The 24,715-nt window shown below is 49.8% G+C and overlaps 1 protein-coding gene across 8 annotated transcripts in view; it reads right to left on the bottom strand.

The window, feature by feature from the left end:
- LOC149353062 (GTPase-activating Rap/Ran-GAP domain-like protein 3) overlaps positions 1-24,715 on the bottom strand; it is an 829,394-nt gene that overhangs the window by 189,501 nt on the left and 615,178 nt on the right. Inside the window, exon 1 of one of the 8 annotated variants that reach the window (XM_089582253.1) lies at positions 19,279-21,422. The exons of 6 other annotated variants lie outside the window; for them this stretch is intronic. In XM_089582253.1, the coding sequence (XP_089438379.1) occupies positions 19,279-19,511 (233 nt within the window). In that variant the 5' untranslated portion in view covers positions 19,512-21,422. Of the gene's footprint in view, positions 1-9,291; positions 9,342-19,278; positions 21,423-24,715 lie in introns of those variants that run through there. One more of the 8 variants, XM_089582258.1, reaches the window with a different exon arrangement.

The following is a 24,715-nucleotide window of genomic DNA, read 5'->3' as shown; positions in this document are numbered from 1 at the left end:
TATTGCTGACTTTATGAAGGACTATGACAGCTGTGCAGTCGTTATAGATATCTTCGAGTATTTTCTCATAAGAATCTTCTACTCCCTGATTCCGCAGCGCCTGCATGACTGCGATAGTTTCGGCTGAGTCAGATACTTTCTCGTGATCAATGAAGGCTATATATAATAGGGGTTAATTATCTCCAGCGCATTTCTCTATCACCTGATTATGGTCTATGGTTTATTGTCGAGCACCCATACAGTTTGCCGCCATACAGTTCGCGGGAAAACAGAATCGCCGAACCGTAAACCAATTTTTAGCCGTGAAACTGACACTACGAGCTATGAGGGACGCCGTAGTGGAGGGCTCCGGATTAACTTCGAGCACCAGGGCTTTTTTAGCGTCCGCTGTCATCGCATCGCACACGGGCGCTTGCGGCTTTCGGCCTGCTCCAAAATTCGACCACGGCGGTCGGTATCGAAGCCGCAAACCTGTGCGCAGCAGTCGAACCCCATATGAACTGAGCAACCCGCTTTCAGCTGCCCCCGGAAAGCTCGATGCACGACGCGGTCTCATGGAGCCGGAGTCCAGGGAGAATAGTTCTGGGACTCCTTTCGACTCCAAGGGCTGCTTCCGGGTAAGCCTTGCCACTCACGCGTCCAGGTTATTGCTGCGGCCGCGAGCGCCCAGCAGCGCTTCGCCTTCTTCCTTTTCCGCTCTAAAATGGCGTCAATGTCGCCGTGGGCGACCTGCGAAAGTGTGCTCCGTACTCGCGAGCGGCCGCGGCAGTTATAGCGCGACCCGGCCTGCGATGCGCGCGCCACGCTTGGCCCCTGAAGACGTCTCTTTCGCCGCGTCGCACCCTCTTCGTTCAAGAGGTAAGAAAGAAGCCAGGGGGTACGAATAAGCATGTCGGAGATGCCAGTGTAGGAAATAAAGGCCAACGAATGCGTTTGACAAAGGGCACGCGGGCGTGCAATGGAAATGAGTACACAGCCTTACAACGTCCGCCTGAACCACTATGACGGCGGAAAACAATTCGGGGAACCTACTCTCCCCGTCTGCCCAGAAAAGTATTATCGCCGGGTGACCGGGTGTAATAGGAATTTGCTTGGAAACCGCTTCGACAAAGATGAGTCTCTTAATGCACCACTGTCGACGGGTGAGCACCGTCGCCAAAATTCTTTACCTTTGCAAGGCTCTCCTCAGACAAATGTAGCTTTGCTAGTCTGAGGGCATCGTGATGAAATCTGCTTTGATAACCCGGTTTTACACCCCCCCCCCTCCCCCCCCACACACACACATATATATATATATATATAGCACACAAGGGACAAGATGTGCTCGTTTTATATACATATCAAGGAAGCCAACAGCCACCGAAACCGAGAAGCATAAGGGAATGTGTATTACTTTTTATTAATGTGTAGTGTTCATAAATGGGAGGTTAATAGTTATTATTTTATCGCTTAAATAGAAGTCATTAGAAAGCAGAAGAAAGAAGCACCCACATGCCGCCAGATTCCTGCGCAGCCTGGCTTGCCAAAGCAGCAAAACCCAGCTACAAAAGAAAAAATGTTTCAAGACGCTTTGCAGTTTCCAAGCTCTGGCCGCAAGTTTTTTTCACAGCGACTACTAAAAAAAACATTGAACGCTGTAACACCCTGTGCGGCGAGTATCGTGAAGAGGCAGGCTGTGAGGCAGATCAGTGTTAACGAAAACTAGAGCTTTAAAGCGCTCTAAGCTTGGAAGAAAATATTTACTGCCGTCAGTGCTCGCGGAAGGCTTGTTAGTGACAATATCGTCTCGGAGAGCCTTCAAGCAAATTGATCTTCCATTTCAATAGCTTACAGCTCGTACGTTATTGCACTGAACAGTACAGTTGAATGCAAAGAGCCGATTCCTTTCTTTTTTTCACAAGTGACGGAATAATCCGCAACTTCTTAGCCTGTACATTTTCTCGTGAAGAAGACCGTCGTGTATAGACAGCGCTTGGCGGCTGCATGCGTACCGTCAGCCGTTCCTTTACCATCTTTGGAATTTAGGATCACTAGTCACAAAATACCATAACTTTAAGCGACTTAATCCTTATTTAGGTATATACAAGGCCTCGAGGCGTGCCTGGTAAAGCAAGCGGAGTTGGCGAACCGTAAAGTCAAGCAGACCCAAGGGTAGGCGTTTCAGAGCGCAGAGCAGACGTTTAAACACGTAACGTTCGTGAAAAAGCCATCTCCCTTCGGTGTGGAGTTCGGGTTTCCTGCATCTTGAAAATAAATAATTAAAAATGACAGACACGAAAAGACCATTATAAGCGGCGCGACAACTATTCTTTGTGGTTACAATAGGCGGAAGGGGGGGGGGGGGGGGGGGGGGGCTTGAAGGGGGCGAAAAGAGTGACTGAAGGCGAAAATGACGGCGTAACATGATATAAAGTATTCCAGCTTCAAAGTGAAGAACACATACAAGGAAAAGGGGCCTAACATTGTAATTACCGCCCACTTTCTCGCAATGTTTCTGAAAAAAAAAAAAGAATGACAAAAGGTTGAGTTAAGCGCCTGACTCACGAAATATCGTTAGAAACAGTATCTGCAAGCTTACTTCGGTCGTTGATCCGTACATACACATTTGTGCCAACTATAGGTTCCGTGCGAACAACTGAAGGCGGCTCGTTCTCCCCACGACGTCAGCGATTAGAAACATGCGAGAGGAGGAAACTTCGTGAATTTTCACGAGACTGTAAATAACCGCGTGGGATAAACTCAACTCACCCAATTGCGCAGTCGGCCGGACAATGAGGGAAGTGCGTCGTTTATACTGTTGTAAGGAACGCAAACGCAGGTAAGATATTGTTCGAGGGTCGCCCTCCAAGGCCGGGTCCCGATTGCGTCTGCCGATTGTCGTTGCAAGGCCACTGTCAGGGCTTGTTCACGGGGGCGGTTCAGCGAGCTGACGCGCAAAAGCGACACTGCATCAGCGGGAAGAAAAACGGCGCCTCGTTGGAGCTGCGTGCTTTGAGGCTCCGTAGCAGAGCCGTATAATGTAATAAGCGTCCGGATGAAGAACCACTAAGCTCCCCACCAGCTTGCAAAGCTGAGTAGCTAGGGGCAATTCGTAGCGTCTACTGCCACCCGCTGCCACAAACACTTGCTTGTTTTTGTTTTGTTTGTTTTGTTTTATTAGTGATCAGCGCTTCTTCGTTCGTAGGTAAGGGGTATGAATTTCTTGCCATTCGAATGCATGGGGGCAACTACTGGGCGACTCGTTTCCCTTTCACGCATCCTTTTCCTCTTGCAATGAAAAGCAAGTCTGAACGGCTCTGTATCACCTGAGATTCTTACATGCCCTGACAGCATTTTGTTTCCAACCTTCCTTCGTAGATCAAGAAAAAGAAAGCTCTCGGACTTCATCTGACTTTGCCAGAAGAAAGCCGGCCTGTTACTGCATGACCGCGATTGCTGACGGAATGTGAAGCGCCTTTTACGTGCGCGGAGGTCGGCACAAAAAGCTCGTATACGAAGCAAAACATAAAGGGTTCGCTCGGACCGGCTCAAAAACCAGCCGCGGCGCCCGTAACCGCGCGAGTGGCACCTGTGCCCGCTCTTTCCTTCCACACGGGTGGCCACCGGGTCCGTCCAAGAAAGACATTAAATGAATTAAGACGGCCCCAGGGGTGTCCGGCCAACGTGCTCGGCCGCCGGGGGGTTTCCTCTCGCTCGGATCCTCTTTCGTCTCTCCAGTCATTCGATTAGTCACTCGCGCGGCGACAATTGTCACGGAGCGTCCGCTAAAACGTCGCCCGCTATTCGTCTAATGGACTTTCTTCCTCCCCTCCTACGCCCGCCGAGCACCGAAGCAATCAATGTCATTGCAATCGGCGTGATAAATAGGTTCCTCTTCCGGGCGCGCCACCGCCGCTCATTTGAGGCTCGCTCCACATATTTCCATCGTGCCTCTTCGCCTCGCTTCGATCTTCCCTCTCGGACCCTTTAATGAAAGCCGGCTCGCCGGCACGCCCCGCCACGCGCAGTTTCGTCGCTTCAAGCGCTGGTGCTTTAGGCCATTCCGAAAAGTGCTCCGCGCAGCCGTCCGGTAATGTGTCAGCGGCAAGGGCAATGGTTGTCGGTTTTGTTCGCCGCGATTGACGAAAACGCGAAGGCAGGGCAGCCGTGGGACGTTATAGCAGACGCCGCGAGGAGAAAAGGGTTCCCGTGGGCGGAGCAGTAATAAAACGAAAGCGAAACAGACAACGCTACGTGGTAACGACCTCGCCGGTGCTCCGCGAGCCCTCGTGCAAGATTCATAAAGCGCGACCTTCCCGACTCTCCTGACGTGATCCCAAGTTTTGGAAGGATAAAACTTGGCTGGCCACATCTTCCACGCTGCGCAATTAAACGCGGGGTATAAAGGAGCCCGTAGGTGGTCCAAAACATAGGGGTATATTCGCTCTACCCAAGCGCGGTAGCGCAGCAACAATCTCGTTCACTGACCGCAGTTCTGACGATACCGCAGCGAGGTCGTCACCTCCTGCGGGGGCGAGGGTCAAAGTCGCGTGGGCGCGCATGTTACTCGGAGTTGCGGGTAACCGGGATGTCTTACTCGGCACTATAGGCGAGACGCGCATTTACCCCTGATCTTGTGCTCCCGCGTACGAAAAGAAGGCAGTTAGTTGGTCGGGAGGCGACGTCTTCTGTGCTGAAGCCTCCCCTCCCCGGTTCGCTGAAGGCAGCTTGGGGGCCTGATGCGGAACTGACGCCGAGCATAGAGCGAGTCGCCCGCGGCGCATCCGGCTGCTTGATCGATTTTGCGGCGTCCTGAAGCTTGACAGCTGTAGAGAGCGCTTGACTACCGAGGGACGCCCTCTGCTATAGAGAAATTAGGACCGCTGCCACCGGACTCCCAAACGCGGTCGTCTCGAATTACGGAAGGATGAGGGCGCGCGGCGGTCGCATTTCTGCCACCATCTTTTGCCTCGGCGTCCCCGCGTATCGTATGCGCGCACACACACAAAGCGACAGAAGCGGGCGCGCGCTGTGTCAGTTTAGTTTGCCGACGTCAGCGACTTGAATGGCGGGCGCGACGACTGCGCTTTTTGACTCCGGAACGAAACTTCTTCTCGTGCGGTTTAAAAAGTGTTGTGTGGCTACGCAGTACGGTGCACACGGGCGCTTCGAGCCCCGCTTTGCTGCTGCTTTCCTTCGAGAGAGGAAGCCGCATAATGCAGCAGCAGCTGCCCTCATCTGCGCAGCTGCCGTATTCTGGCGCACCATGTGCTCCCTGGTGTTGCATATACAGCGATGTGGTCTTCTCCATGCCTATTTAAGGCAATGGTAATGCAGTCGAACGAGCCTGCCCATCCTGAATAATCAATGAAGCCATTCTGCTCCTCCAAAACACATTCATGAGTATCACTCACTTCCCGGGCCCTGCATTTGTTTGTCTGCTCCGATTATCGAACGGAATCTGAGCGGAGCAAAGTGTACATGGAAGGGTTATACCGACGGCGACGCTTGTTTATGCAGCATCGACGGTCAAGGACATCCCGTACTGCACCTCCTCCGAGCCGCTTCCATCTGTAGGGGTCAATGTAAGCCTCGTTGTCTTCTCTGCTTCTGTTTACTAATGAACAAGAGTATTCGAAGAAGAAAAGGAAGTCTGACTGCACTTACATAAGTTATGACTGAGAACGAACATCTCTCTCTCTTTCTAACTGCTCACACTAAGGGAATAAGGCGGACCCCAAAGTAATATCTTCGCAGGAATCAACCAGAAGCGGGAGATGTTCCTTCTCGCTATATGCAACCGTGACTCAATAGGAAACTAGATATGCTGATGGGCATAATGCCAAAGCTTTATTAAAAGCATAGTTTCGTTCGGCCTTTTTAGCGATCGCCACCGATAAGGAAGCGCTCTCAATATGCTGTCGCCTTGCAAAAGAGAGGACGTTTATGGCAGCGCTCAGAAGCGGTAAGCTAGGAGCAAGTCCTTTGCAGTAGGGAGAGCAATATGTTTTTGTTGTTGTTGTTGTGTTGGGTTTTATGACGCATAAGCAGCTAAGGCTATCACGCTCCACACACCGGATTAAAGTAAACGGGACAAACTTTTCAAATATGCAGTTTCAAATTCATAAACATGTTGCATACGCTCAGCACCGTGAACATAACGAGCGACCGACGACAGAGCTGGTATACCAGAGTTCAATATATAGGGCCACTTAGTTGCACAGCCGTGAGCATACTTGTGTACAAAGCGCTGAAGCGGTGCAGTATACGCAGCAAAGGAAGCGAAAATTTCAAGCCTGTGTAGGGTTTCACAAGCTATGCTTGCACTCGAGCGCACCTGCATAGGTCTACAAGCGGCACAGGCGCAAGCACTGCGCGCCTGACAGAGCAGCTGAGCGATAATCTCGCTTTATTAGCTCCGCAGAGCACTACTCCAGCGCTCCAGACAAACCCGCTCACAACCCTACATCTGCGCACTCGTGCGGGGCCACACGTTTGGCTGGGACGAGCACGACATGAGTGCGTAGCGCCGCGCCACCGTGCAGACCGACGGTGGAGCGTGGTGCAAACCCGTCGTGCAGCGCGCACGCGCAGACACCGCGGGCAGACGACGCTGTTAACGTCCGAACGTATACACACGCTAAAGGACAAACCTGCAACACCATAATCGCAGTATTTCGCAAGCATGCTCGTGGGTGCCGCGTTTCCCACCGTGTGTACGAACGGCCCCGCGCGCTGTTACTGGAGAGCTTGTTACCAAGTGCACAAACTGCTAACTGCGGTAGTCAGCGTCGACCGCTCGCAAGGATGCCCTCTGAGGCATCGAGAATCTCGGAGGCCACGGTGAGCAAAGGCCACAAAGAGCGACGGAACTGTGCGAGTGTTTCGCGCCTTCGGCTGAGGTAAAAAGTGCACAAAGAGACGTGTCACTCGTGTCGTATTTCACGTCACTTCCTGCGCACCTAACAGCGGCCGCGGTGGCTCCGTGGTTATGGTGCTCGGCAGCTGACCCGAAAGACGCGAATTCGATCCCGGCCGCGGCGATTGAATTTCTTTGGAGGAGAAATTCTAGAGTCCCGTGTACTGTGCGATGTCAGTGCCCGTTAAAGAATCCCAGGTGGTCGAAATTTCTGGAGCCCTCCACTATAGTCTCTCATAGCCTTAGTTGCTTTGGGACGTTAAACCCCATAAACCACTAAACCACTTCCTGCGCCCCTTCGCGGAGGTAGTGCGTTTCATCCGAATGCACCACTACTTAATAAGGAAGACTGAGGATAAATTGAAGTCGGCATGTATCTATAGCTTACTTCATTATAACGAAAAAGAGACCCATTTCACTGAAAACGCAGCTTTCATAAGCTAGAAAGGGCAAAAATTTAAATGCTGGTTTCGTCGTCATTGGCTGATTTCGCAAGCTTCGGCGTTTAAACGGCGGTGCGTCGACAGAGACTATTTACACGGATCTCAGAAGCTAGGCTACAACGCCGTTCACTTGAAAACGGTGATCACGGAGTCCTTTTCGGTTCAGGTGGAGTGGCGGGAGAATTTTCTGATGCAGTTTCCTCAGCAATCTTTTGCTGCCAGGCAAGCGTCAACATGACAGGAAAAAGCCACAGAATCAGTTTTTACTGTGAACAAAAACTGAATGGGCTTTCGGTAGCCTTAAAGGGATAAAGCTGCCCAAAGCCCCGCGTAGAGTTAGCGCTTGCACCAGTCAGGATCGTCTGAATAGCCCTTCCAGAGTACAGAAATGGAAATGAAATAAGGTACTCACATAACAACAGCCTCGAACAACGTCCAGTGCTGCAAAAGCGGCTGAGAAGTAGAAGAGTTCTTGGTAGGAAGGATTTCGTATAGTGTCTTGTGTTAGACTGAAGGACACTGAACTTCGCTGGTCGGTCGTAAGTCGGAAAGCTGCGACAATGAGTTCACATACCGGAGAAAGTTGGAGGAAGAGTAAGCGCTCAGCAGGACAGTTGTGTCACAGCACGTTTGGAGGGGGAAGATAAAAAAAACAACAACAGGAAGCAATACTGTGAACAGAAAGCAGAAACCTCTTCCTAAGATGCAAACGATTTGGTTTACGGTGTTTAACATCCCAAAGCGTCTGAGACTATGAGGGACGCTATAGTGGAGGGCTCGGGATAATTTCGACCTCCTGAGGTTCTTTAACGTGCACTGACATCGCGCAGTACACGGGCATTCTAGCATTTCACCTGCACCGAAATTCGACCGCCGCGGCCGGGATCGAACCCGCGTCTTTCGGGTCAGCAGCCGAGCGCCATAACCACTGAGCCACTGCGGCGGCTGAGATGCAAATGGAACGCGTTTGAGAGAAAAAACGCTTAGCCATCGGTGTCGGACATGAAATCGCTCGCATATCTACGCTCGCACATTCAAGTTCACAAACAAAGGGGAGCTCTATCGAGAGAGAACAGTACCTCGTTTAAGGTGAGTCAGCTTGCCAATCACATCTCTAAAGTTAACAAGCGGGAAAACTAAATCCCGTTATGCCTGTAAAAGCACGCAGCCTCCTGGACAAAGGTGTATGTTCTATAATTTTGATGAAAAAAAATAATAAGCATGGGGGCCCCCGTTCTGGTCATGGCATAATGCGGACTCAAGGTCACCCTCAAAGTCACGGGTTTTGCAGGCGACGCGTTCGCACAAGTTCCAAGAAGCAGCATTACGAAGGCAACAGATGTAAGCTCTTTCACAGCGAGCTCAGTTTTTCCTTTTATCCGTCACAGACTAGTTCGCGCAAGATCCCCAAAGTCTGTGAGCCTTCCAAGTGGACTCAAAAACACGGATAAACTTTCGGATCGCAGGTGCGAGGCGGAAATTGAGCCGTAAAGGAAAGGCGCGAAAGAAAAAAAAAATGCGTTACTGGGCAGCTCCAGGTGCGCTAAACTCGAGGATCCTCGAAATCTATTACGCCAGAAGCCCGCGGCGATGCTTCTTCGCGGAAAATACAAACATAACAGATGGGTTTTCGCCACGCGCGCCCTCTACGAGCCAGTTAAATTGCAGAATAAGTTTGTCCGAGCACGCTGGTGTCTCGCGCTGCGCGAACGCAGTAAACCGGTCAAGAGGGAGAAAAAGTAAAGAACCCGGTGTACGTATACTGCAGCAGGGATTGGAAAACGCGAAACTATCACATTTTTTTTTTTTTTTTGCTCACTGTACAAGAACCCCCTTCTCCCTTCTTCTTATTGTCTCTGGTTTCACCGCACCTAGCCGTACGTAAGCACATCACTGCGTTCAGATAACACAAGGAAAATAAATTAAACTCTCGTAGCGAAAAACCCTTACCTTTTGGAGCCAGCCACCGCCCGCGCTTCGGCCATCACTCACGCCGAAGGGAACAGCCTGGCATTTGCCGGTGCTTTAAGGCGCGCATAGATAAGATATGGGCGCATTTCAGAGGTATTTGCGTTTAGCTCCGCAAGGCTAAGAATGGAGGCGCTTATTTAAGCACCACGCCTTGTTTGTTTCTGATTTGTTCTTTTCGCTTTGCGCGCTCGAGCTGGGTTAGATTGGCACTCTTTCACACTCCATCTCTTTATCGCTTAGCGCGCGATCAGATACGGCGACCCCCTGTGATTACCGCACCGGAACTTCCCCCGAATAATCGGGCAAATAACAAGCGCTCCGATAACACTGCAAAGCGCACCTGTTTGCTCGCGCCCTCATCGATCTCTACCGACTGTTCGCTTATTCTTTTCACCCTGCGCGTCCACCACCCCCGAGCGGTAGCGCCCCTGATATACTGTGCCGGAGAGATATTAGCGGCGGCCACGAGAGTGCCCCCCCCCCCCCCCCCCTCTCCAACAGCCAGGTTAAGAAATTCAGGAACAAAGAAAAGGTTAGATAACGCTATCTGGAGCGAGCGTGGCTCACGTGGAGTCCTTGTGGCTTTTCCAAAACAACGGGAGTCCCGACGGCTCGCCTCGCCTAGCCTGACGCTGCTGAGCAACACACAATGTCGGGCTCGATGGCGGGTCTTAACTATGACAAAATGCGGGAGCGCAAACACAAATGACGGAAAAACAACGGAAGAGCGACGGCAGAGCGCTCGTTGGTTGACCGAGCACGGTCAGAACAGTCATGCAAGTCATAACACAGCCACGACCAAAGTATGAATGCGTTGAATCTTTCGGGCAGTTATATATAATGACTCATAATTACAGAAAAGAAAAACGCGCAATACCCCCCCCCCCCCCCCCCCCCTTCCATGTACCATAGTACGGAGAAGTGAAAAAGAAAAGGCAGCAGGCTAATTTCAACGTCATCTGGATATCATCGGTTGGCTTCCATTAGCGAAACTGCATGCAGCCGGTGTCTGTGGCAGCGCTGGAGCCGTATGACTAGTCGACTGTACAGCTAACGGCCGAAAGATTGTCCGTAGCTAGGGTGTACGCGGGGAAGAGTTGCAAAAGTCCGTGCACGCGGCCTTTCTCAAAAGTAAGGAGCCCAAGGCGCTTAACTCTGAGGTATGCTGTGCGGCTAGTTATGCCCCGCCAGCGTTTAAAATCTCTCAAAGTTGGGAGGGACTCCGACCCTTGCAATTCCGAAGCTTAGGACTTCCAGCGATGCTGCAAGATCCCCACTGCGCGGCTTTGAATCAAACCGATCCTTACTTTCGACAAAGGCTGAGCACAGAACAAAAATGCCTCGCATATTTTTATGTTTCTCCTACCTCAGTTGCTTAACACCTCTCTATTAATTTTGCAGCGACACTACTCATTATGGAGGTGAGTACGCGCCAGTGCGCACATGAGAACAAACTTCTTGCAATTCTCTACCATTTTGAACACGTTTTACCAGCAATAGAATCCTTCAAAAAGCTGAACGCTCGTCTTGGACAGCAGCCACCGTCTATGAGAACTGTCGAAAAATGGTTCGTTCGAATTTAGACTGGACATGATGAAAAACTGTAGCGCTCGAGACGAGGACACAACGAAGACGACAACACATGCGACAACACGTGCGACAACACTGGACGCTTCAGCACGTGTGATGATCACCGCAAAGAACGGCCCAGGACATCAACCTGGGCTAAAACTGTTCATCCCCTAAAAATATTATCAAAGATCAGCCTCATATCTGCCGGAAAATCCCTGAGGAAGGCACAGGCATTCCAAAGACAAGGCTGTAGATGAATTTGGGGACGAAAAAAAAAAAAGAGAACTATTCTGGCTAGGGTTCCCGTCCTTTAAAATAAAAAAGGGGGAGGGGGCAGTGTAAATTTGCAAAAGCCTTCTTCAGCAATTTCATGAAAGAAAAAGCCGGCAGTTTTAAAAACATTGTCAGTGGCATGGAAACTTTCTCAGCTTGGTCCAAGGAACGAAACGGTACAGCACTGCTTGGTCGAGAAAACGCCGCCCCACAAACCAAGAAAAAGCAAGGCGAGTGAAGACTCCTATAAGAGATGGTCGCCATTTCCTTCTTTTTTTTTTTTTACTTTGGGCGCAATTGTGCCTGCCATTTCATTTAGTGAGAAGCAGACTAAGACAACATTGCCGTGCTCTATGAAACGCCTTAATGAAGTTTTTGAAAAACTGACAACACGCCATCCACGGTCAATATTAAGCCATTGGTTCCGTCACCACGCAACGCTGCCACCCATCGCGACGTGAAGATCACCCTCATCACTCGCTCATTTGCGTCACTTTTTTTTTTTAGTGCGAACCTCCTAACACGCAAACTCCCACTGTTTACGTGAAGCCTCTCAGAGAGCCACGAAAGGAAGTGCGCATAACTGTCTCCCTGGGTCAAAAGACACCTCAACTGCGCTATGAGGCACGTGGCGGTGGTGTCCACTCGCAAAAAACCGTGATTTCGAACAATATTTTGGATTTAGCAATGCTAAATCGCCATCCATCTTTTTTTTTTTTTTTTTACAGCCTTCAATTTGCTAAATGAACCTCGATATCTGCGATTCCTAGCTGACCTTCAAAATCAGGGCCTACACCAGCGGGGAAATACTTGGATTGAAAAGACATCGTCCGCGCCGTGATGGAAGAGGTTTCAATACCGGCGAATCAAGAATTTCAGGAGTGCTTACAAAAGTTGATCCCCGATCTTAGAAATTGCATTGATGTGGATGAAAAGTATAGAAATAAATGAAGAATAATGGTTTTCGAGAAAAGGCAACTTTCTGTAAATCAGAATTTTACGGCAAAAGTGCAAAAAGTTTTCAAACTCCCCTCGTAGCTTGATTTCTTCCTTCGTGAGATGGCTGTCGCTCTCGGCCCACAGTGACAAAAAAAAAAACACCAAAAAAACGCGACAACGCGCCCGTGTGGAGACCCGAACGTCGATGGCGGACGCTGCTGATCACGTCGAGTCAATGCCGCGATATGAACCGAGCTATTATGAAAGAAGTTACCTTTATCAACGCGCACCTGGAGACGACTGATAAAGTTTCGAGGTTGCCGGCATGGGCGGCTCGTGGTGATTATATACGAGGTCTGTTAGAAAAGTATCCGACTTTATTTTTTTTTTTTTTTGCGAACACCTGATGGATATGAGACAAGCGCGCTTGCATCAGGCGACCTTGAACCTTAATGCGCATACATGAATTTTTTCCCGCCTGCCGATAGCGTCAGTCGCTGGGAAGCAGCGTTTGAGTGAGGCAGTGTGCAGTGCTCTCGTCGGTTTTTTATTGCAAGGAAAATGGCGGAGTGAAGGAGCAGCGCTACTGCAACAAATTTTGCCATAAACTTGGCGACAGCCGAGTGGAAACCATTCGAAATATTCAGACGGCTTTCGGTGAAGATGCTATGAGCAGCACACAGTTTAAGCAGTGTTACAATTGTTTTAAAGATGGCCGCACATCGGTGGAGAACGAGCCACGCTCCAATCGGCCATCAACATGCCAAAATGACCAGGTCATTGCCGAACTGAACGCTATGGTGATGCGGGACTGTCGCGTGACTATCCGAGAAATTGAGGAAGAGGTGGACATGAGCAATTTCTCCGCACATTCCATTATCACCGAAGATTTGGCCATGGAGAGAGTTGCGGCGAAATTCGTGCCGAAGCTGCTCACGGTGGAGCAAAAGCAGCTTCGTGTTGAAGTCTCACAGGACATGCTGGATTCCGCAAACAGTGACCCCGACTTCATCAACATCATAATCACTAGTGACGAGTCTTGGGTGTACAGGTACTACCCGGAAACCAGATCCCAGTCGTCAGAGTGGAAGCATTCCACGTCACCAAGACTTAAGAAGGCCCGCCAATTGCGCAGCAATGTGAAAGTGATGCTGACTGCTTTCTTTGACGCCCTCTGTGTGGCAGAGCACGAGTACGCACTCTACAGGGTCAAACAATGACCAAAGAGTACTACAGGGATGTCCTCCGTTGCCTACGTGATGCTGGGCGGCGCAAGAACCCGGAGCTGAGGTCAACAGGAAATTGGCGCACCCATCGCGCCAATGCTCCTGCACATTCCTCGCACTCGAATCAGATTTTTTGGTGAAAAACCAGACTCCTGTATAGTTCAACAGACTCCTTACTGTCCTGATATGGCCCCTGCGATTTCTGGCTGGCTCCCAAAATTAAAAGGCCATTGAAAGGAGCGCGATTTCAGACAAGGAAGAACATTATGGCTGCAACGACAGCTGAGCTAAACTCCATTCCGAAAAGGGCCTTTTCGGAATACTTCCCACAATGGCAGCACCGCTGGGAGAAGTGTGTGGAGTCCCAAGTAGACTACTTTAAAGATGACTAGGTTTGCAACGCTCCAGTTATGCAAGTTTTTTTTCAACGCCCAAAGGTCGGATACTTTTCTAACAGACCTCGTATATATATATATATATATATATATATATATATATATATATATATATATATATATATATATATATATATATATATATATATATATATATATATATATATATATATATATATATATATATATATATATATATATATATATATATATATATACATATACTGAGGACCGAAAAATGCACGGTGAATACTGAAAGAAGTGCCGAGGTGCGGGTGGTCAAGAGTACGCAGGCCAGTCGTGCTTTCGAAGTTACTTCCTATCTACCTGTTCCCCTCCTTTCTTTCTTGGTGTGCGTGGATGTGTATCTGCGTGCGTACGTGCGTGCGTGTATTTTGTCTGCACTCTAAGAACTGATACTCTCTATGATAGAGTATACCGGCTACTGCACTCGCTTTAGCAGCAGTTTACTCCGCCTAAATTCCCTAAGGAGTGAAACGCCTCCTTCGGTAAAGAGTAAAACTGCGAGCGCACTCCCTCTAGGGCCTGAGGGAGTTGGAGGCTGTTTATTTTCTTAGCTTTTGTACTGCAGCGGAGCCATATATATAGTGACCTGTGACTCGCATATCATGCAAACTAGTGATAAGCAAAAACAAACAGACAAGAAAGTGTCCTGTGTTCCGCCCACAGAGCCAGACCTTGTACATAACCCATACGTGCAGTGTACATTTTGGAGATTATTGCGTTGCATTCATACAGCATATTTGATTTGATTTCAATGGATTTTACGTCCCAAAGCGACTGCACTGACATCGCGACACCCCAAAGCGAAGTGCACTAACATCGCGCAGTGCATGAGGCTTTGGCGTTTCGTTTTCATCGAAATGCGACCGCCGCGGGGTTCTGAATAGTCTATACCATTCAGCGAAGTCATGCACTTCCGTAGAATGCGTTTAAGAAGACACTGTCAGGGTAACTGTCGCAATTTATCCTAAACATTAGTTTATTGCTGTGTGAATATATTTTATGCCCTTCGGAACCGCCATTCACATTTTGCAACATCTATTTCAGCACAACAACCTCTAAGGAAAAGCGGTTCGCAGAAACGAGCGATGCTTCTGTTAAATTAAAACACTTCTCTCAGATCCCGTAAACCTTCGCGGTCGACGGCGAAACATTAGTCTCAACACTTTATATGGCATTCCTACTACGGTATCAATGATCGACGAGTGCTCTAGGGAAGCTACACATCATTTTGATACGAATAATAGTGCATCAGGACACCAGTTAACTCGTTCGCGAAGGGCGAGTCAACGTACCGTGCACCATGAAATTGCTGTCGAGTAAAGATTTACCATGGCGTTGTGGTGTTCAGATGTTGCCTTTACTGTTTCATCATTTACTGAGCTGTGCCAACTCTAACCAGCCAGCGATCTACCAATTTAGAGAACAGAACTCGCGACATATACGCACGAAACTGCCGCTGAACTCAAAATGTTAGCATATATTACTTCTGAAAAGCATTACAACCCGTCCTAAGTCTAGGCGAGAGGTAGCGCACTCGGCTCGCAATGCAGACTTTCGCGGTTCGAATCCTCCCGCCGGCGCAGTTTTTTTTCCCCAGCCATTCGTAATAAAGGAGTGTTTCTACTCCTGCAGAGGGATTGCGCCTAGCAGGAGTGCGGCGACTCTGGAAAAAGGAGTGAAATATGGGACAAGCGTATACTCCATCGAAAGGAGTTCCCCGCACTCCTTTAGTTCTTAGAGTGTGGGTGAAGCGCGATATTCTGTTTTCAAGGTAGCCTGCATGCTATAGCTAGGGCTGTAGGCAGAACGACCTGTATAACTTAGGCCCAAGCTGGTAAGGAAAACAGCGGTTTTGTTCCGATAAAAGTTCATAATGGATACTAAAGCGCAAAAAGACAAGCACACGAAAGAAAGGAAACACACGACAAGCACTTGTCGTTGTGGCCTTTCTTTCGTGTGCTTGTTTTTTTTTTTTTTGCGCTTCAGTATTCATTATGAATCTATACCAACATGCCCAACTTTTTGCCTTCCTTTCGATAAAAGCATTGCTGCGAAACATCCTTTGGTCTGATCTCATGCAGCGACCTTCTTATATATCCGACAATCCAATTTATTGATTGGAGTATTTAGCCCGTAACTGTAGGAAATTCAGCACAGCAAAGTACCACTTTCAGTAAGACTTCCTAGGCAGAAAAAAAAAAAATTATTACAGAAGCATTCGTATCTGCCTTGCTTTCTGCGCCTGCCTCCCTCCTTCCCCTTTCCGTTTGGCCTTTTTTCTACCATGAAAATGTTGGCGCGTTGGTGCGTTCGCGTAACGAGGCGAACGAACCCTACAAAACAGCATTGGCGGTAATCTGCGGTCATAAAAACCTCTCCCGAAGCCCCGTGTCACTAGAACGGCACCTGGCGGCTTTTCTCAAGTACTTCAGCGGGAGTGGCTGCAATGTGTCCACTTAACAGGGTTTATAAGTGACGTTTAGCACTCATTCCCGGCATCCGCTCGTATGGCTCATTTGTTATGTCCAATGTAAGGCGTGCATTGGAATCAGTGTGCATTTCAAGTTATTCAAGACTGGGCCCTTCGAATATACCTCCGTCTCTCTTTGTGTGCTCCAGTCGACAGCGGAATCTATTGGGGATCGTTCAGTGACAGCTGCCATGCCGCACAGAAATGCTGAAAGAGCATGCCATGCACTTCGCCCGCCAGGTTCGTTAATTTCCAGCTTTTTCGGTCTCTCGGGCAGAAAGGCCGCTTGCTTCGCTATACGAAACAGTGTCTGCTCACCGCGCCTGCCGGCCTTCGTGACGAAATCCTTCGGAAAAATTTCCGTTATACTCCTTGGTGCGTAGCCCAGCTCCGAGTGTAGCTGCCTAGGCCAGCCATCTTAGCGATAGCCGACTTGCCGTTGCCTGATCTCAAGCACCGTATTGAGCTTTCTACGCGGAATAGGTATAGTGATCACGCTCATAGCATATGATTTGCCGCCGGCTTGTACCCCCACCCTGCAGGTTCTGCTTGCACTTGAATGGACAGCGCTAGCGCGGGAAACTCGAAGGAACAGAAGGAGCGCAGACGCTAACTATACGGATGTGCTGTTTCCCCAAAAGCCATCAAAACGAACTTGCGCGCTTCGTATCCTACAAAGCTGGCAGATGGACTAATAATACCAGGTAGCTGCACCATCATTAGCAACGAACACGTCGGTGAACCATTTCATTCAACACATATTAAACAAGCCGGTCCGTGCCGAATCCGTTGTTAACTAAGACGCTGCCCGTATTAGCATTAATATTAGCAGTAGGCTAGCAGCGAGAGGTCCACAATAACAATGTTTTACAGGAATTCGAATAAAATAGTAAGAGAGACACGCCTTCAGTTCCCGGGAGCGGGGAGCTTCAGGCATGAGGGAACGCAGGCCTCTAGAAATCATGTACACGCTCACGTGCGATTTCGCGCTATCTAACTGAACACAAGAGGCCTTAGACACACCAGAATACACTTCCCAAACCCTGTCCTCCACGTTTGACTTCCACCCTGGGCTATGGGCGAAGCCCGATAACTTTCCTTTGTCGGCTTACGGCTGAGAGTGGCTTTCACGAAAGCTTACGCTTTTCACATGGGTACGGCTGTTAGCGCGACTCTGGGGATAACTCTCCGCTAGTTCACGGGGCAAATTGTGGGGCGACATTCGCGAGAAGCGTTCCAGCAACGGGGCGAAAGCGCGCCAGATTTAAAGTTAAAAAAAAAAAAGAAAGCGTGACGCTCTTTCAGATGTTCGCTCTCCGCACGCAGTCTTTAAACAAATGTTTTCATCGTATTTTCCTTTCCTCTCTCGCTCCACTTCTTGTGTTTCATTTTTCGGGACTAGTAAATAAGAGCCGGATAAGCGTATCTGTAGCTCCGACAGCCTATTTGGCTCGGATAGCACGTACAAATTGTTTACTACGAAGGCTCTCCCAGAGCGGACATCGAGAATCAGTGCCCCGCCAATTCCAACGAGAAAAAAAAAATTAAGTTTCAGAGAGCCAAAATGTGGGCGCGTTATTTAGAGATTTTGTTTTAAGGATTACAATTTATGATTCCGGCCCTTGCTCGCAAGGAGCAAACACCGTCTGCAAAAGCAAAACTTCCTTCCCTTGACTGCCACTCTCGATCTCACCATCGCGTCGAATTGCTTCACCGTTTGCTCCACAGCTAACGAGCATACGTGGTGTTGTCTGTATGCTTGCAGTTAATGCGCGAATTCTGCAGCTTGGCGTCACGGTGAAGCCAGAACCGCTAGCTGGATAGCTGCACGTCTACATAAAGAATGTTCTTCAATGATCGTGAGTTAACTGCTTAACAATGACCTATTGAATATCACAAAGTGCTCAAATAAGGTTTCCACACCAGGCTTTTTGCTTTAGTTTTCGCGCCCCTGGAGTAACAGAGACGTCATTGGGAATATCAAAATAAAGTGTTCAGATTCCCGAGCATGATGTAAATAATTCAATTTTAAGCTTGTTTTCTTGACTGAATTCGATTCTGATTTCATATAGATAGGCCCTAAGACTTACTGGTAAGTCTTTAAGAAAATACAAATCTCACTTAGCGTTTATACAGCACGCTGCGCCGCATGCGGCGTATATTCTCTTATTCGTGCAGACTTTTATTTTCGGCTTGAAACGATTTCTGCATATTCCTCCAGGCGTGTGCTGCCTGCATCTTTGGGCTTAACAAGCTTCTAAATTCGCATCAGGTTATACGACATCTCGTTTAAACTTACTATTCCAAGTTGACGGATAGTGCGTACGTGCGGTACATAGTAGTCACATAGTTAGCGTAGGTATTTAACCATGTAACTTCAGTAGTTGCGTAAGTTGATTCCAAATGAGAAAACGCGATAAGCGTTACGCTGCCTCCAACGTTTGGCGCTGGCAAAACACACAAAGCGATGAGCGTTTATGTATTTCGCCTCAGTCTCTCCTGGCCATTCTTTCACGGGTGGGAATCTCATGCAGGTTTATATGACGCATGGAGAACTGAATGCGACAACAAATGATCCCGCCTGCTCTTTCACGAATCCGCCGTCCGGCGCGTTTTACATTTACCACTGTATACATACCGCCGACACGAAGCAGCCAGCGTGACTAATGACAGTAGTCGCAAGAAAAGTGTAATCTCGCCTGTTCGGGCTCACCTGGCCAATCTGGCTCGTGCCATTGGGCAGGTCAGCTTGAACGACGTGAAAGGCTGCGTCCATCGGTACGGGAGTTCTTTCACGCACTCGTCGGCTGCGCGTAGCCGTGTCTCGCGAAGCAGCACCGGCAAAGGGGTGCGCGCCAACTCTCTGCGTCACTACCACGAGCGCGGCGTGGACGCATGGCTGCGCACTGTGCGGCATCGTAATGGTGAGGAATAAGAACAAGAGGGGATCGCTCGCTGGGCGTCTCGCTCCCCCCCCCACCCTACCCGCGCAGATGGGGCGCACGAAGAGGAGCCGTTCCTGGCGGCGGCTCGTCTTCGCGCGCCGCGGTTCGACGACACTCACCCGTGTCCGTAGCAGCTGTGGACGGTGAGGCGGTCGGCGGTGCCGGAGGCCGAGCAGCGCCTGCCCAGGGTCACGGCCCGGGCCACGGCCGGTGGGCTGCGCGCGATCAGCGGCGGCAGCCGGTCCACGCACAGCGAGCGGGACCGGTCGCGCTTGGGCGGCAGCGTCACCTTCACGCTGGGCACGGCCGCCGCCGAAGAGAGGCGAAGCGGTAGCTTCTTGCGCCGATCCATCGTCCTTCCTCCTCAAGGGGCGAGCTTCGGCGACGACTGCGCGGGTGCGGACCCGGAGAACCGAGATTTCCTCCCGGAGCACGCGAAGGCTTGAAGGGACGAGATGGTCCTTCTCTTTGCAGATGCGCCTTACAGGTGCCTTGCGTTGCCTCCCGCCCTAGGTACGTCCGGCGGATTGTTCGCGGCTCCGTTAGTAGTCATGACGCACGATGGTACTGGGTGCCCGGCTTTATCTGACGCTGAAACCGCCAGCCATCGATGGAATGCCTAGCGACGGATTTAAGACGCTTGCTTTGCTCTCGATCGGTGCGGTTCTTCTTGGGCCTAAATAATCAAGGACTGACCGGGCTATACGGAAACAATGTCCGCTTAGAGTCTAACCTTCCGAAATCCGCATTAACAACAGAAACTGGCATAACTTTTCCGCCTTCAAAATTATACCAAAAGTTATCCCAGTCTCAAGATGCCTTCCTTCTTTATCCCCGTCTCGACTGCACGGAAGAGTTTTTTTCCTTCTCCTGCTTGTAAGTGAAACTTCAGGCTAGAGCAACGCAAATGATCAACCCTCTCGGCAAGCGAGTGTTTGCTGATCGAGCGATTAAAAAAACTTGGGATATCTTTGGAAGCAAGATTCGATTTCCAATAACGACCTCGATGCCAACGCAGTGAGCCGATTGACACAGCGCTGGCCGCGGAATAAAGGGTGGATGTTTTCGGGTTGTCTTGACGATAATAATTATACCTTACAAAGGGCAAAGAAAACCGACACCGGAGAGAAAAGTTCGAAGCGATGAAACGTCACTCTTTAGCACCGCCGAAGCCTTGCCTCGAAAACAGTGCGGCCTTGCACGGGCGCGTCAGTTGGGTCTGAAGCTTCGCAGACGCCAAGGAACCCTTCACGGAACACCGGCTGGTCTCTCGTGTCACTGACCATTAAGCTGTAGGAAGCGGATATCAACAAAGCAGGCTCGTCGAGTTTCGTCACCGTAACGCGAGACGCCTGTAAGCTCGTTAAGAAACACTTATTAGACGGCGGCTTTCTTGCTACTGCTTAGCACAGCAGCGGTCAGAAAAACGGTTGCTCGGAAACGGGCTGCCTTGCGTGCTCTCGGGATCAAGGATTCATGCAACTAGCGGCCCGGTTTTTCGAACAATGAACTGGAGATAGGAAGCGCGGCCAAGAGATTGCGAATGACACAAAGGGTTATGAGGCCACGATATGATACTAAATTGCGACTCGCAAGGGAAGAGCAAGCACGGAAATTGAGAAACCTCCTGGCTACCTTGTACAAACACTAAACAGCTAACGCAACGACACCAAGGGCCCGTCAGTTTAGCACAACTTGCATATAAATCAGCCGCACATGGAAAGCAACGCTCGCCGAGTGGCGCAATAGGATGAAAACGGCATACGCAGGTTTACGACGACAGCCAAAGACGACCGAAGGAAAAAGCACGCACGAGAAAAGTGTCACTTGCCTGACGAAATGCTACAAAGTGCTCTGAAAATACACGCTTAAGAACACAAATGACAGCGAAGCCAGCGGTTCGTTTCACAGCACAGTCACGAGCCCTTGGCTGTCTCCTTCGAAACACGCATGTCGCACTTGCGCGGCTCCTGAGCGGTCGCAATGAATGACACGTCCCTCCTCTCCGCAAAGTCGCTCTCCCTGGTCGGCACGCTGTCAAAGTTTTGGACCCGCTCGAGCCAAGTGGCGCACATTGACGACAGCACCGAAGCGTCCAACAAGCGCGGGTCGGAGGCGTCGGGCCGCAGCCAAGGCCGGATGCGTCTATGTCCAAGACGGATGCCCTCGTGCAGCCGTCAAGATCGTCCTCCCGCGACAACCACTCGAACGCGAACGCGCGCGCCCTCGGATTGTAGCAGACGACGCGAGACTGCGGCGCCCGCCAGCGAAAACGCGCGCCGGGGGCTCCCCACCGGCCGGGGCGGGAACTGACGTCAGCGCTACGTCACACCCCGGGCTGGAGGAGCCTTTTCCGGAGCGCGGTAACCGCCCACCTCCGACGGCACTGGTTGCGCGCGCCTCGGCCGCCCGCGAAACCTTGCTACTTTTGCCTCTCCCGACGAGGCTAACCGAGGCGTTCTGTGCTGCAGTTGCTGCTGCTGCTGCTGCTGCGATCGCTTCTCTTGCTTTCCTTTCTATCCGAAGTTAATCAGCGCCCGCTGTTGTCGTCGTCTCCTTTTTGCTCTCTTCGCTACTGAGTCTCGTCCGTGGGCTGGGCTGCCTGATAATGATCGGGGAGAGTTCGACGGCGCGTAATGCCGTTCCGCTGTCAAGCGCAGTCACTGGCACCACTTAACGGCACTCGCCCTGGCGTTCGAAGCAGCAGGCTGGAGCAACAGCCGGTAAATGAATCCGGCGCACCTGATGCCGAGGCTCCAATATAGAACATCGCATAAGGCTCTCTTCCCAAGCGCCGACGCGGGCTCCGCCCACAACAGGCCTTTCCGGAACAACGGGCTCGCGTAAACGACTTCGCAATTACGAAAACGGAAAAAGCGGGAGAAGCCCACGAATTTTAACTTTGCTTTGGACTGCAGGCTTCGCTGCGGTTCAGAGTTTTAGGCTGTCTTGCGCAGTGCTTCGGTGCTTTAATTAAACAGTATTTAACGCTTTCAGTACTCAAGATGGAAGGCCCACAACACCACATCAAGGCCGCAGCACGACTCCCACGCCTGGTTTTGTGCCTTGCGCGCACGCTCATCTAATTATTGCGGCCGATGCTATTGCCTAGCTACAAATGAAAATCGCATGAGCTATATTGCCGCAGTTCTGCTGCTTTCCAGAGCACGCAGCGATGGAAGTTCTCCCGACCACCCGTTTAGAACAATGGGCCTTCCTGAGAATTGACATTTGAGTGAACGTAGCTGTTAGTTACGTTTTTGCTTCCAATGCAACCCCTCGCAATTATCCAGGTATAAGTATATTAGGGAGGTCATGTGTGCATGTAATGTGGGAAAACTAAAGTCCCTGAAACTTCCTTAAGTAATGCAACCTTTGAAGATTCTTTCCCCCCCCCCCCCCCCCCCCCCCTCAGTCAACACTCCGTCTTTTATTGTCCCTCACGCTGAGCGCTGAGTTAATCCGGGCTGAGTGAGAATTCCTTACCTCGAGGTAGGACGCGGGACGACCAGCAATAGTAAAGGGAAGGAAAAAAAACGACCTTTGTCCAAAGAAAAATTAGGAGACACTTTGGCGACTAAAGTGGTGCAAGGCGGAAGCCTGAGTACAGCATTCTGCCACGAATGTGGTTGTGAATGATGATTCAAGTGCTGCCAGCGAATGACGCGTCCATTGGCTGTCTGCTTGTGTCACTGATGTGTGGTTAAGATGTTAAGCTTCGCCTGTAAGAGTGGAACGCGACAGCGTCTTGCAACGCTGCCAGGGAGTCCACAGAACGCCATCGCCCATTCGGCTCTACACCTTGCTGGACGGTAAATTTTTTTTTTTTTTTTTGAGGAAAGGAAATGTATCTCTCTCTCGCATATATGGGTGGACACCTGAACCTCGCCGTAAGGGAAGGGGGGAATATGGGAGTGAACGAAGACGCCGTATTAGCTAGACGCGCCTTTGTTCATTCCAAACCATTCCGCTGGCATGGCGGAGTGGCTATAGCGTGCTCGTGTCGCACTCCGGAGACCCTGGTTCGATTCCCCAACTCGACGAATTTCGTACTCGGTTTTATCGATTTATGTGGTCTGACTAGAAACGTTAATTAGGCTATTAGATATTTACATTATTGTACTTCTATCCATCGTGTTCTGTCATTCACCTGTCAAATGTTGGAACTGTCTAGGATGTTCGACACAAAGTATATGAAACGAGAAACGTCGAAACGAGCATCGTCGAACTGGGTGGGGAAGTGTGTGGTGGTGGAGCGAACGGGGCTTCGGCCGCTTCCGCGGACGCGGTTTTTGCTGCGACGCGCGTCTTTCTTTTCTTTTCCCTTTTCTTCTGTCCTCTTGATTCCCCTCTATTTTAATTAGGCTAATTGATTAATTAAGTAATTAACTAAACTCAGTCCCACTTAGTTGGAGCATGACTGTACGATATCTTTAATTGGTTATATGGTTACTAGCCAAAGTACAATTGGCCCCGTTTGAAATTCGCGCACTGTGACGTCACGACCATTTCGACCAATTGAAAAGCGTGACATTTCTGTCGACAACTCCTGCTTACAACGATGAGGCATTAAAGGCTTCCGCCTTAAAAATACGCACTCGACGCATTTACTTTCTTAACTCCTTACCTCCTTTTACTTACCGCCTTTTTACTCATTTCTGTTAGAGGCTATGTGCCCGTCCCTTCAAGAACACGATTTTGTTTTCACAGCGTGACTTTCGCGTCTCATTATGCTGCTAAATCTTTTCCACCGTAACTAGCAGTTTCATTCATAGAAATTATAACCTACATAATATATTTCCTTCTAAAGTTTCTGTTCTCCCGGTAGACGCTGTTCGTCTGCCGCTAACGGCTCATCAGGAACAACGTAATTATGAATACTTCTCTCGTGCCAAAGCCGAGGAAGCTGCAATGAGAGACGCTGTAGTGGAGAGCTCCAGAATGGTTTCGACCACCCGGGTTCTCTGACGTCCACCAGAACTTAAGTAAACTACATCTCAGGTGGCATCGAAACGTTGCAGCAATGTTGCTTTTTTTCTTTTGGTCTAGCGTTAATAGACCATTGCAAATGCCTTTTTTTTTTTGTAAGATTTTTGAAACGCTACAATTGTGCATAGGAATAGCATCCATACTTTAATTAAGCATTTAAGTAACATATACGCAACTTTCGCTGAAATGGTAAGTTAACCCTGCAAGACCGGACCCATCAGTTGTGATCCGAAATAACTTCAGTGAACACTTTCCATGGAGAAGGGGGCAACGGGGGCGAACACGGACTACCGATACATGCAACTCACACACAGATAACACGGCTCTAACATTATTTAACCAGTTGTGAACGGTGCCTCATGTGACAGGGGTGAATGGATAAAATGCAAAGTTTTCTAACGAAATTTTCGGGCTGTGCAGGAAATCTACGGCAGGCATCATATCAGACGCTTAACCATGAAGGTCTGCTGGTTGAAAGACATCATTGCTGCAAAACAGCGAGAAAAGGTTCGGAAACACAATGCTTGTAAATGTTACTTTAGTAACGCTGTTTTACGGTTATTATTT

This window comes from Amblyomma mixtum, chromosome 3, assembly GCF_055824585.1.
Source record: "Amblyomma mixtum isolate Tamu chromosome 3, ASM5582458v1, whole genome shotgun sequence".
In the NCBI taxonomy this organism is placed as follows: Eukaryota; Metazoa; Arthropoda; class Arachnida; order Ixodida; family Ixodidae; genus Amblyomma; species Amblyomma mixtum.
Note: the sequence above shows the minus strand (reverse complement) of the source record. Positions and strands in the feature narration are given on the sequence as shown.